Source organism: Canis lupus, chromosome 2 (assembly GCF_011100685.1).
Source record: "Canis lupus familiaris isolate Mischka breed German Shepherd chromosome 2, alternate assembly UU_Cfam_GSD_1.0, whole genome shotgun sequence".
Lineage (NCBI taxonomy): Eukaryota > Metazoa > Chordata > Mammalia > Carnivora > Canidae > Canis > Canis lupus.
The window spans coordinates 70,860,964-70,874,206 of NC_049223.1; the positions used below are offsets into that span (position 1 = coordinate 70,860,964).

The 13,243-nt window shown below is 59.1% G+C and overlaps 2 protein-coding genes across 2 annotated transcripts in view; one reads left to right on the forward strand and one right to left on the reverse strand.

Annotated features, from left to right (window-relative positions):
• Positions 1–2,410: 2,410 nt before the first annotated feature.
• Positions 2,411–6,161, forward strand: TMEM200B (transmembrane protein 200B). Its single transcript, XM_038531352.1, has 3 exons — positions 2,411–2,439; positions 3,692–3,777; positions 4,302–6,161. The coding sequence occupies exon 3, from the start codon at positions 4,322–4,324 to the stop codon at positions 5,243–5,245; it is 924 nt and encodes a 307-aa protein (XP_038387280.1). The 5' UTR covers positions 2,411–2,439; positions 3,692–3,777; positions 4,302–4,321; the 3' UTR covers positions 5,246–6,161.
• A 2,843-nt stretch (positions 6,162–9,004) lies between these two features.
• The window catches only part of EPB41 (erythrocyte membrane protein band 4.1), a 108,616-nt gene continuing 104,377 nt past the window's right edge, over positions 9,005–13,243 (reverse strand). The window contains 3 exon segments of the mRNA NM_001003362.1: positions 9,005–9,163; positions 9,818–9,922; positions 12,824–12,904. Coding sequence (NP_001003362.1) covers positions 9,824–9,922; positions 12,824–12,904 — 180 coding nt within the window. The 3' untranslated portion in view covers positions 9,005–9,163; positions 9,818–9,823.

Sequence of the window (13,243 nt, forward strand, 5' to 3'; positions counted from 1 at the left end):
AGTATTTTCCCCCTTTTTGTGCAGATGGAGAAACTGAGACTTGGGGCTGAGTCCTTTCCTGTTCAGGCTGGAGCCCCGGGGGTACAGATTAGCAGGGACCTCAGGGTGGGGGACACACAGGCCAGTAGGAGCCCAGGGCTCAGGGAGGGACGGGACAGGCCCAGACCTCCCCTCAGAGCTCACCAGCAGGGGGACACAGGACAGAGGCTCAAATCCCAAACACTGATTTTCGTTCTGTGTGCGGTGCTGCTAAGGGGAGGCTCCGGTGAGGGTGTGTAAGCAGGGGGGGAGGGGGGAAGGGGGGAGTGGGGAGGGGCGAGGCTGACGAGCTCTGGGGACCCACAGGAGGTGCAGAGAAAGTCTGAAGGACGGGAAGGAGCCAAAGGGATGATCCAGAGCGGGAGTTCCTGGCAAGACTCAAGGCAGGGGCCAACCCCAAGGCCAGAGCACAGATATGGGGATGGGGATGAGTTCAGCTACAAGGAAGGGAGGAGGGTGAGGGAGGAGGGTGAGGGGGCAGGAGCCACTCTGGAGGTGAGCAGGGATTTTAAACTCCAGACAATGCAGGGGAGTCACTGAGGGTTTTAAGCAGAGCGATTGGTTTAGGTCCAGGGTGGGAAGATGGTTGGTGGCCCTGTGCAGAGCCCTGGCCCCGGGCAGGGAGAAGGTAGCTGATGGGGGATCCAGAGAGGAGGGTCCACAGGACTTGAAGGTCTGGGGCCGGCGTGAGCCCAAGGTGACCCCTGGTGGAGATGACCCTCTGGTGGGCAGTGGGGCCCTTTACAGAGGGGACAAGAGGAGGGGTAGGAATGGGCCAGGATCACTGCAAACAGGGACAATTCTGGGAGGTGTCTGGTTGCTGAAAGTGAGGCTGGGCCCAGGCTGGAGGCCCCGAGGAAGAAAGGTCAGGAGGGGCGGGCTGGACGAGCCAGTGGCAAATGCCAGGGCAGGTGGGGCAGCAACCACAAGGAGCTTTGCCTCGAGCTGGTGTCCCCAGGAAAAGCAGCCAGGGGCGACAGGAACGCGGACAGCGCTGGGGCGGGGGCGTCCAGCCAGGCTCGGGAGCGCGGCGCGGGCCGAGGGGGTCCGTGTGCGGGGCGGGGGGGGGGCTCTTCGGGGGTCCGGTCGCGGAGCCCTCGGTCCCACGCGGTGGCAGGTCCCCGACCCTCCGACCTCCGAACCCGGCTGGGCCCCCGCGCCCCGCCGGGTCGCTCCCGGGGTGTGTCCCCGCGGGCTGGGCGCCGAGGCCACCCCAGGCTCCCGCCGAGCAGGGTTCGAGCCTCGCTGCGCGCGGTGGCCTCCGCGGGGCGGCCCGGGCCCGCGACTTCCTCGCGCTCCCCTCGCGCCCCCCTCGCGCCCGGGCGCAGCCGGGTCTCGTTACCGCCCCGCCCCGCCCCCCCCGCGCCCCGGGGGGTCTCTGCGGCCGGGGGAGGGGCGCCTCCTAATCAATCCCAGGCCGGAAATTCCTCCCGAGGGGCCCGGCCGGGCTGCGGGGCCGGGGCCGGGGCGGGGGCGGGGGACGGGGGCGGGGGCGGGGGCGGGCTCGGAGCCTGGCGGGCCGCCCGGCCGCCCCTCCTCCTCCCGAGCCCGCCCCCCGCATCATGGAAACTGGGCCGCCGGCCGACCCCCTCGCTCCGCTCCGCATTCCTGCCGCGGGGGCGGGCGGGGCTCGGGAGCTGGGCGGCCCCGACAGGCCCGCGGCGGGGGCGCCCCGGAGCCTCGCGATTGGGGGCCGCGGCGCCTCCCCGCTCCGGACGGGGCGCGTCTTCCCGGGGGGTTGCCCGTGACTCTCCGGTGGACGCGCTCAGCGGCCCGCCCCCGCCCCCGCCCCGGGCTCCTGTCACTGGGCGCTCGCGGGGTCCCCGGGGGCTGCCCCCGTGTCGCGTGCCCGCCCGCAACGCTGATTCTCGCCTCTCCGCGTCTTGCGGGGCGGACCCCACTAAGCCCATTTTCCAGGTGAAGGCGGTGAGGTCCACGGAGGGGGCAGGCTGGCGGGGGGCGGGGCGGGAACCGGGCCGCCTCCTCCGGGGAGCTCCCCGGACGGCGCCCCCGCGAGCCCGCTCCCGGCGCTGGCATGGGGGGCGCGGGCGGGCGCGCGGGCTTCGGAAGTCCTGGGGCCGCGCGCTCGCTGCGGAGCCGGGCAGGGCTCTCGGCTCCCGGGCTCAGTTTCCCCACGTGGGAAGGCGCGGCCGTCCCGGGCCTCTGCGAGCGGCGCTCCGAGCCACGGGCGCGCACACGCGCTTACCTGCGGCCCTGCGACCTGGGCGGCTGCGGCCTCCAGCGGCGGGGCCCCGCGGGGTGCCGGGGGCGGGGCCCGGGGGCGGGGCCGGGAGGGGCGGGGCCGGGGGGCGGGGCCGGGCCGCGGTGGAGCCGGCGGCAGAGCCGGGAGCCGCGGCGCGCGGACTCGGACCCGGACCCGCCGGGGCGCGGCGGCGCCAGGTGAGCAGGACGAGGGCCCCGGGGCTCGCGCTCCACTTTGCTCAACTTTTCGTTCGGCCCGTCCGTCCGGGAAGGCCCTGGGGCGGGAGCCCGGTCCCCCCCCCCGCGGAGTGCGGACGCGGGCGGAGGCGGGACCCGAGCGCGAGGGACGCGGCCCGCGGCAACTTACCGGCCCGAGACCAGGGCCTCCCCGGGGCGGTCGGCGGGGGTCCCCGGCCAGGGCTCCGCGCCCGCCGCAGTCGGGGTCTCCCCGCACGCCCCGCCCCTGTCCCCGCGGGGAGCCCTCCGGAGTCGGCTCCACACTCCGGGACGACCGGGGAACGGCCGTCGCCGCCTCCCGGGGGCCCCGGGGCTGTGCGGGGAGGCGCACGGCGTCGGCGGGGGTCCCGAGGCCCGGCGTCGGGTCCCGGGGCGCCCCCTCCTCGGGGGACCCCGGCGGGCCCCCCGGCCGCTCTGGGCCGCCGCCAGCAGCTGCGAGAATCAGGCTCTGGACGCGGCCGACTGCGGCTCCGTGCTAGGCCCCGGGCCTTCCGCACCCCGCTCGGCGGCAGGGATGGGGTGTCGTGCCGGGCTTCGGGGGTGCGGATGGGGACTGAGCGGGGCGGCGAGGCCTCCTCCCCCGAGCCTCGCTACGGGTGCCAGCGGCGGAGCGGCTTAGAACCCGGACTGGGGGGCAGGGAGCACGCGCCCCTGGACAGCGAGGTCCCGGCCCCCCTCCCCTGCGACCCAGGGCGCCTGGCGGGGGCCCCGCTCCCCCCACGCCCTCCCTTCGTGGGGGCCACACGGCACACGGCGCAGCTGCTCCTCACCCGGCCCTTCAGTCCTCAGGCCACAGGCCGGGAAGGGCCGAACCGGGCGGCCAGATGGGGCGGCCCGAGGTGCTGGGGCGGCGCTGCTCCGTCCGGGACGCGGGCCACCGAGGCCTCGGGTGGAGGAGGCCGGAAAGGAGGACAGGCGGCGGGAAAGGGGGATGATTCATCCCGAGGAGCTCGAATTGGAAACGCTGCAACCCGGGAACAGCCTTGCCCGGGCCGACGGGAGAGTCGGGGAGCGGGGAAGCTCTCCCGGCGGGGCCCCGCGCCCAGCACCTGCAGCCCCCCCGCTCCCCGCGCCCCGTCCGGGCCGCGACCCGGCCGCTGGAGGAGGGGAGGCCTCTTCTGCGCGGAGCGGGAAGCAATCCTGGGCGAAGTCGGCCGCTGGCCTTGGTCAGAACGGTCTTCCCGGAGTCTAGCTCAAGTCTCTCCTGCTGCAGCTTCCGTGCAGGCTGAGGAGGTCTGAAAGGAGGGGGCGGGCAGGCAGAGGCTGGAGTCGGTGACACCCCCTCCTTCCCACGCTGCGGTATGTAGCGCGCAGTAGGGGGGAGGTGGGGCCCGCGAGCGACCCCGGCGGCCCGGGCGGGCCGAGCGCCCCCTCCCTCCCTTACTACGGTGCAGCCACGTGCGGGGGTGAGGGCGATCCCGGGCGGGACTTACCCTGGAGACGCCGCCGCGGGGGCCCGCACACTCCCGAGGCCCCGGCGAAGAGGGAGCCGGCGCCGGAGCCCCGCAGCCCCGCAGCCCCGCAGCCCCGCAGCCGAGGACGCGCCAGGTAGCAGCAGCCCGCGCCCCCTCCCTCCTCGCCGCCGGCGGGCCCGGCCAACTCCGGCTTCAGCCGCGCGTCCCTGGCTCCGAGCTGCGCTGCGGAAAACCCGAGCGGGGGCGGCTCCCCGCCTCGCGGCCCCGGGAAAATCCGGGGGTGGCCGCCAGGGATCTCCAAGCGGCCTGGGCGAGGCAGCCCGATCTTGCCCCCCGGGCCGGGCCCCCCGAGCTGGCGCTGCGACCCCAGGCCCGTCGGTTCAGCCCCCGCCTCCCCTCTCTCCGCAGAGCGCCCAGACGACGGCGAGATGACGGCTGGGAGCCCCGGAGACCGCGGGGAGGTGCGGAGGAGCCCCGAGGGCCGCGTCTCTCGCCTGGGCCGCCGCCTGGGCCGCCGCCGGCGCCCGCGCTCCCCGCCCGAGCCTCTGCGGGTGCGGGCGCGGCTGCGGCTGCGCTCGCCGTCGGGGGCGTTCGCGGCGCTGGGGGCGCTCGTGGTGCTGGTGGGCATGGGCATCGCCGTGGCCGGCTACTGGCCGCACCGCGCCGGGGCCCCGGGGCCGCGCGCCGCCAATGCCAGCGCGCCCCCCCCGAGCGAGCTGCGACGCGAGGGTCGCGGCGCCGGCCGGGCCCACGGCCCGCACGAGCGGCTGCGGCTCCTTGGACCCGTGGTCATGGGCGTCGGCCTGTTCGTTTTCATCTGCGCCAACACGCTGCTCTACGAGAACCGCGACCTGGAGACGCGACGGCTGCGCCAGGGGGTGCTGCGGGCCCAGGCGCTCCGGCCCCCTGACGGCCCCGGCTGGGACTGCGCCCTGCTCCCCAGCCCCGGACCCAGGACTCCCCGAGCCATCGGCTGCACGGAGCCGGAAAGTTGGGACCTGTCCCCGCGTCGGGGCACGTCACCTGTCCCGTCAGTGCGGAGCCTGCGTTCAGAGCCTGCTAATCCTCGCTTGGGGTTACCTGCCCTGCTCAACAGTTACCCGCTGAAGGGCCCGGGGCTGCCCCCACCCTGGGGTCCACGCACCCAGACTGGCCATGTGATTATCACCGTGCAGCCCTCTGGTTCCTGCATCGAACATTCCAAGTCTCTGGATCTGGGCCTTGGGGAGCTCCTGCTTGGGGCCCCAGCAGCTCGGGACTGTGCTCACCGGAGCTGGCCACGGCTGGACCGCCTCAGTCTGGGGGGCTATGCCAAGTTGGGAGGAGGAGGGGACTTGGGAGCCCGGGTTTGAAGAGCAGGGGGACAGCCTGCTAGGAGGCTGCAGCATGGACCGTGCTAACAGGACCAGAAGTCCCAATGCCCAGTAGATGCATCAGCCACGTCCCAGACGAGATGGATGCTCTGGCCGCAGCAGCTGCTAAGGCTTCCTGACTTGCATGTCGGCAGAGAAATGCCAACTGCACAAGGGTTCAAAAAGCTGGAGAGAGTGTGTTTTAAAGCGGAGCCTGGAGACCAGCATGACTCGGCCTCGGGAGCTCGTTAAGCCTCCAAAAGTGACCTTAGCCTTGGACAGGTACCTGAGGGGGCTGGAGGTCCAGGTCAGGGTCGCTGGGAGATGCAGCTGGCGTCTCAGCAAACCCGAAGTGGTGGGCAACGACCCCTAAGACTTGGAAGGTAGGTTGGCTGGGATGTCACAGGCTGGGCCGGGCTCCCTCCACGGTGGCACCGGTTGTGGGGTTGGGGAAGATGGGCAACGGGGCTGAATTGAGACCCTCCACTGCCATCTGGGATGGGGACTGAGGCTTTACCTCCCACCACCTCAGCCCTTCTCTCCCCTCAGCCCTGCAGGGTCCACCCCACTAGGGCTACACTACTGCCAAAGCCTTCCTACTGAGGGTCGGGCCCCTCCCTGAACAGGTCCGAGGAACCCCCTTCTCTCCTTTGTCACAGCCTGTGCTGCAAAATCTCCACCCCGCCCCCCGCCCCCCGCCCGGCTGGCAAGAAGCATTTGCCAGTTCTCCTTTTACACAGCGTTGAAGCTGCATTTTGGCCAATGTGGGTAGCTTACTTTAGAAAAGGGCTTGAATAGGGGTCTCCCTTCCCCATGTTTCGTTTTTCCCAGGTTGCTGGTAGGAGAAGAGAACTTTCAAAGTTGATCAATTCTCACAGACTTTTTTTTTTTTTTAAGTTTATTGAAAAATGCAATACAAGAAGCAAGACCAAACACGTATCTAAACACTACACCACGTCTCTTACTACAAAAGGCCAAAACAGCAGACCTAATTATTGCCTTTTTAATCTAAGGATTTTGCCAATTTGATTCTGCTGGCATAATTCCTAATTTGTCAAGAAATGTAAACAACTACTTGATATGATTCATAATTTTAAAAAAAATTTACAAAGCTCCTTCATTTTTGTCATCAAAATAATACATTTGAGAGAGATTTGTAAAAACAACCAGCCTGGGGCTGAGATCCTGGGCAGATATTTCCCACGAGAATTCCTTGGTGGCGGTCAGGCGGGAGCTCTGGTTCCTTTCCCAGGGCAGACGGCCGTCCCCTCCGCCTGTCCCCTCCACCTCGGCTGCCCTGCAGGACATGCAAGGGTGGGGGGCTGGGCAGGAGGGTGAAGAGGCCCCCAAAAGGTCCCTGCAGCCAGGTTCTCTGGGCCCTAAGCTCAGAAATTTAGGTCCCACTATGTGGGTGGGTGGGTGGGTGGGTGGCAGGGACCTCGTGTGGCTTGGAGGAAGTCTTTACTTCTCAAGTGAAATAAAAATAAAATTGCAGTGAAAGATGTTACTGTGGTGTGTCTGAGTCACTTCGGGAAAACTGCTGCCAAGTCTCTGACCCTGGAAATGAAGCTCTCTCCTCCCCTCCTTACCATTTCCACCTGGACAGAATCTGTTTTTTTTCACACACACACACACCCCCACACACAAACACACACACACAACTGCAGGAAGAAAAAAATCCAAACAATTGTCAAACCCCCAGATCTGTTACCAGAGAAGGAGGATAGGAAAGAGGCTTGGAAGGACACCCTCTCCCTAGCTCGTCCAAATCATGGCTTCTCAGTGCTGGAAGGGCATTTGAGATCTTCTGGTCCAATTTACAGTCAAGGAAGCAGAGAGAAGCTCTGTGAGCTGGTGACAGAGCTGAGGGGACGTGTAGGCCCCCGTTAGCGGGCCTGCGCTGTGAAAGCTGTGGCCCCAGTGTGGCCAGGTTTCTGATGCTACGCTGTGCCCTCTTCCTTAGCCGCACCCTCTTCACTCCAGCTGTCAGCCTTGGGAGCTGGGAGCTCTCGGCAGGACAGCTGGCCACCGCGAAGCGAGCTCACAGTACTGTGCTGTTTGATGGGAGCTGGGTTCCTAACCTCCCCACCGCTCCGGGCCACAGGGCCCAGGCGTAGACACCAACAAGCAAGCACCATCATTTCAAACCCTGTGCCCACACACTGAGACAGGACAGTCCTTCTGCCCGAGGTCTTCCTGTCACTCTCCAGAGAGAGCTGCCTCTTAGCAATAGTCTCACGTAAGTACTAAACGAAAAATGCACACATCCGAAGTCTGTTCGAACCAACTGAGTTTGTCTAAAGCGAGGCTCAGCCAGTAGAGGCTTTGGCCACACGCAGCTGGCTCCCATCGTGGGGAGCAGAGGTTTCCGACTTCTCTCCCTCGCTCACTGCACTTGAACTCCCAGAGACTGTGCTCCGCTGTCTCTCTCATGAAGTTCACTTCTGTCCCACTGTAAGACTCTTAAGAACTTCCAGGCAGATATGTTTGTGGGAAGCCAGCTGGAAGATTACAGAAGCACTGTTGAGTAAAAATGCCCCCAGATCTACCAGGAACGGTGGAATTGGGCCCATCAGTCAGCACATTTTTAAAACCAACCAAAGAACAACCACAAAAAAATTAGAAGTAAAATAAACCCACAACCCACCACAAAAATCAAGCCCATGAAACCTGACAGGCCTCAGATGGTGAGTGGGAATGAGCAGGGCTGGTGTGTGTGTCCCCGGTCGTGTGGGGTTTTGTGGGAAGGATGGCCCATAAAGGTCCGTTCCCTCGCTCCAGAAGGGTGTCTGCAGGCAGGTACCAGGCAGGAGAAGAAAGGTCAAGGAACACCACCTCCTCTCTGAGTCACACTTCCTATCATCCCAGGATTAAAGAGAAAGGCCCAGGGTTGGTCACCTGGAAATACTTCTTAGCAGGATCTGTCTGAGGTAAACCCCACCACTCCCCTGTGTGAAGTGCACATTCCCAGAACATTCCCAGAACTAGAAAGCTTTTTTTTTTTTTTTTAAACCTCATCAATTTTCCTTGCCCAAATCACCACTAAAAATGTGCCATTAGAGCTTCTGGCCAAAAGTGCCTATTTTTCTGTGAATTTTGGTCTCCTGAGATGGGAGGTAGGGGGAGCACTTAGCAGAGCCACTGCTTCTGATGAGGTAAAAGGGGAGGGAGGGCAGGAAGGCGAAGGCCACAGATATGTTTAAACATTCACAGTATCAGATATATCTGAAACAACTTCTTACGTCTTTGATCTAAAGAAGCTCCAAAAAAGAAAGAATAGGAGGAAAGAAGGAAAAACAATACTATATTCTTAGCAGAGATCTCTGCCTCATCAAAATCACCCTCAACAAAAGGACAGGGATGTGTTCCTGGGGTCTGTGGATCAGGACAGCTGCCCTGCCTCACATGGTAAAGTCCCATCATTGGCTCTGAGAAAGGGCTGGTTAATGAAGTTTCTGCTGATATCGAAAGGGTATAAAACTAGAGGAGGAGCAGGAAGCCCCACTAAGCTGGCTTTGGCCCCCAACACAGCTGACAGAGTCTTTGGAGGATTTCCCCAAGAATTCTGTAGACCTGTCAGTATCTGGGTTGGAAATAAATGGGGAGAAGCTAGGTTGAAAGGGTTACAAACCACCCCATAAAAAAACAAACAAACCAAAAAGCTCTTTAAAAACAGTCCATCGAGTGAAAAGTTGAACAATTTCTGGTATCACAATATAGAAAAAGGTATTAAAAGAATCAGTAATGTCTAGAAGACTCTCTTGGTATAAACTCCAAATAGAAAATGAAATTAATTTTCTGGTGGTTTAGAGTAATTTTGAAAGCCTGATGTCTGACTATTGCAGGTAAGCTTCTTTATCATTTTGCTGGTTTTTCTCTCGGATGGGAGACAGGCAGGGATTTGGGGTAGGACAGTTCCTAGAGGAAAGAAAGCAAACTTTTTAAATCCTGCAAAGGAAGACAGCCACTCAGTCCCAGTGCCAAGCTCTGGGGGTCCCAAGTGCCAAGCAGGGTCGGAGCAGCTTTACAGAGACAAGTCCTCCCTGGTGATTTATGGCTTCTTGAAGTCGTTTGTAGACTACTTTTAGGCATAACTTTATCTGGATCCCCGGCTCCCCAAAAGCAGCTATGCTGTTTCCGATTCTCTAGTCTGGGCTCCGAGCGTCAGCCATCTCTCCCCTGATCCCCAAGCCCTCATTTATGGACAGCCAGGCCCAGCTTGTCTTGGTTTTGTTCTCCTCCTCTGGCACTCCCATGGTTAGACTCAAAGATACCCGTGACAGGTAGAGCACAGAGAGAAGGGAAGGCTAGGTGAAGAAGCAGGCAGGGAACAGGAAGATTCAGGAAGTGGGGAGGTTTCCAGCCATGCCTGGGGACGTCCTCTGGACCACCACTGCCAACACTGCTAAGGGCAGGATGATATAAGGAGACCTTGTTGCTTTTGTTGGAGCCAAATGCTTGGTAACTTCTGTCTCCCTCACCAGTGTGGATGCCTCTGGGTAATGTCCCTGTTCAGAGTTCTCTGAGGCAGGCACAGTGAATACCATCCACCCCACCAAGAACAGCTCATACCTGAGCTCATTCCTCAGAGATTTCAGTCTCCTGATGGACGACCACCTTGGTCACTGACATGTCTGGGTGCTGCTCCTTTGCCTCCTTGATGGCCTGTACGAGGACCTGAGAGAGACAGAAACCATGCCCATCAGGCAGAAAGCCTGACTGGTGAAGGAAGGTAGGGGTCTCAGGACACCATTTCTCTGGCAAACTGAATCTTTCCATCTGCAGTACCAAGGAGCATTGAGGTGGGGCAAGTTGCTGACAGCCTTCTCCCCCATACCCCCCATCCTGCAGAGGGAGGGTCCTAGACTGGAAGCACAGAAACAGGCAAGGCAAGAGGGACTTCAGGGGTGACAGCTGTACCTGCTGGGCAGGTCTGGGAGGATTCACTCAAGAAGTGAGTCGGAAGGACAAAGCAAAATCTCTGTTCAGTGTAGGGTAACCGAGAAGTTCAGAAGGGAAGAGAGAAATAAAGAAGCATGCTATAAAAAGAAAAGATCTCTGGCTAACAAAGAGGGACGTAAGATGGGACAGCTTATTACATGCCATGCACTGGCCTAAGCACATCATCACCACCACCACCACCACCACCATCATCATCATCATCATCATTATACTTAATCTTCAGAACTCAATGAATTAGAGCAGTAACATTGTTTCCACTTGTTTTTAAAAAGTAAGCTCTACACCCAACATGGGGCTCAAACTCATGACTCCAAGAGCAAGAGTTGCAGGCTCCACTCACTGACCAGCCAGGCGCCTCTCACTGTTTCCATTTTGTAGACAAGGAAACTGAGGTTCAGTGGGTAAATAAAGTGGTTAATGTTTCACAGCTAGTAAGTGATGCAGCAGGGATTTTAACTTAAATCTATAAGGCTTTCTTCTTTACTACACTGTCCTTGAGTTTTGAGAGACCCTGTTTTGGCATCTGGAGGAGTTTTGATCATTTTTGAAAAGCTGAATGAAGCAGAGGGAAAGTCAGAGCAATGACAGCCCTACTCTCTCGCTGGACAGCAAGTCTCTGAGCCTCAAGCTCACAGCACCCAAGGTGGAAGAGCTTTGGGGAATGATGACGTGGGGATTCTCAAGAGACATACCTTCCATCAAAGAGGACTCTAGCTAGATCTGACCACCTGACTGTGGACACTGGTTCTTAAGAACTATCTCTAAGAGGGGATCCCTGGATGGCTCAGCGGTTTAGTGCCTGCCTTCAGCCCAGGGCGTGATCCTGGAAACCCGGGATCGAGTCCCATGTCGCGCTCCCTGCATGGAGCCTGCATATCTTTCTCTCTCTCTCTCTGTCTCTTGTGAATAAATAAATAAAATCTTAAAAAAAAAAAAAAAAAAAAAAAAAGAAAAGAACTATCTCTAGGAGGAACAAGGGATGAAGGGAAGTTCCCAGTTGACTCCATGAAAGCCATTTTTGGAATGCTTTTATAGGCCCCTGGTCATTTTCCTTGATCCTTTTTGCCCAACCCACATGCTCATGTGTCAAAGCTCAGCCCAAGCCCCCTCTATGCTTACCCTGGCCTACAGCTATCTCTCCATGAAAGCCTGCACCTACTACTTCTTGCTTTAAGTGCCTCCCCGCCTGCCCAGAGTACACCATGTCTTAGCCTCACCACATATCCCTCGTGCCCAGGAGAACTGAGGGACATAGCATCTATCTGAGCTATCAAGTGTGTGTATCACAACAACCCAGAAAGAAATCTATGATTATCTTAATTTTACAGGTGGTAAAACTACAGCTTAGAGAAGTAAAATAACTTGCTCAAGGGCACACAACCAGTACGTTGCAGAATCAAGAGTCAACCCAAGGTTGTCTCACTCCAAACCCAAACACCTTCCGGTCCCACTGCTCTTGCTGTCTGGCACTGACTGAGCACATGGCAGGGGCTCAATTAATCAGACCACGTGGGTGGGTGCAGAAGCTGGTAGCACAGTAGGATCTCCTGAGCTGGGGCAAGAGGCTGCAAGGCCTCCTACTTGGGCTTTGCAGCCTTGTTGCTGGGACCCCGAGCCTGGCATTCTCAGCTGGGAGTCTCAACCCTGCTACCAAGGGAACTGCCAGCAGTGCAGCTCAGGTTTTCTTTTTCGTTTTTTTTTTTTTTTTTTTTTTTTAAGGCACATCAGCATAAAGGCCATGGAATTACTGCTCTAACACTGCTGTCAGTGATTCCAGAAGCATTTGCATGCAGTCCCTTCCTCCCCCTCTTCTCTGCAGCTTTACTGTTCTAACCTCACCCAGCAGAGAATGGGAAGCATTAATCCTGACCTTATTATTTGCTAATTGCTTGCAGCACACAATTAGCACCTAATTAATACAGAAACATAGAATTTTAGTGCTCAGAAGGGCCTAGAAATTATCTAGATCAACCTGCTCTCTTTTTAGGAGACAAAAAGGAATCAGAGGTAGTGTGGTTTGTCCAAGGTCACACAGTAAGTTAGTGACAGATCTAGGACAGACTTGAAGTCGAAGTCCATCTGGCTCTGCTTTCCCTCATCTCCTCCGCCACTTCCACCCTCTGAGGGCAGGGATTACCTCTTCCTTTTGTCTTGCTACCTTCCTCTCTCTCAGCACAGGTTCAGTACAGGATATCCCTGAATAGCAACAGCTCCACCCACCCAGAGCCCACCATGTACCTCACCCCACAGTCCAACATCCCACGATTCTCACAACAGCCTTGAGGGGAAGGTGCCATAACGTCCATCTTAAAGATGGGGAAACTGAGGCCTAGGAAGTTAAGAGCTAGAATATGGGGAGACCTAGGATTTGAACCCAAGCTTTTGAGTCTAAGGCCTGTGTTCTATTACACTTCATGCTCCCCCGACCTGCAGCCCCCCTCCCACAGACCTCTGTGGTCTGATTCCCTTCACCCTTCTCATTTAAGCACTAGAATAGCCCAGAGAGTTCCTGGGGATGAAGCTGGCAGAGGCATATTCTGAAAGCTAACTCCTGTCTCCATCCATCTTCCCACCCTGGGACCTCTTCCATGCCCAGAATCCCTTCAGCATCCCCACCTGATCATGGTCAATATCGGCATCTCCTGTGATCACAATTCTCTTCTCAATCCGGGTCTCTGAAATCCCACCTTTTACAGTCTGAAACCAAAGAAAGATCGTTACATGAGAAAGAAAGGAAAGAAGGGGAGGGGAGGGAGAAACAGTAAAAAGATTATTCTGAAAGCTCTACTCCAAATTTTAATCTGCTGCTGGGTACCGTTTTAGATTAGCTTTCTTATCCACTTGTTCAAACTCTTAGCTGCACCTGCTAAAATGAGCACACCTCTATTCCCTTGGATTGCTAAAATCTTTAATAAGCAAAATGGAAAGTCACAAGTCTCTACTTATTTTTTTCCCTTTTCCTCTCAAAAATCACAGAAATTCAGTGAGTAAACAAAACCGACAGGTGTTTCTTTTTGCTCTTTTCCTGTATGTTTC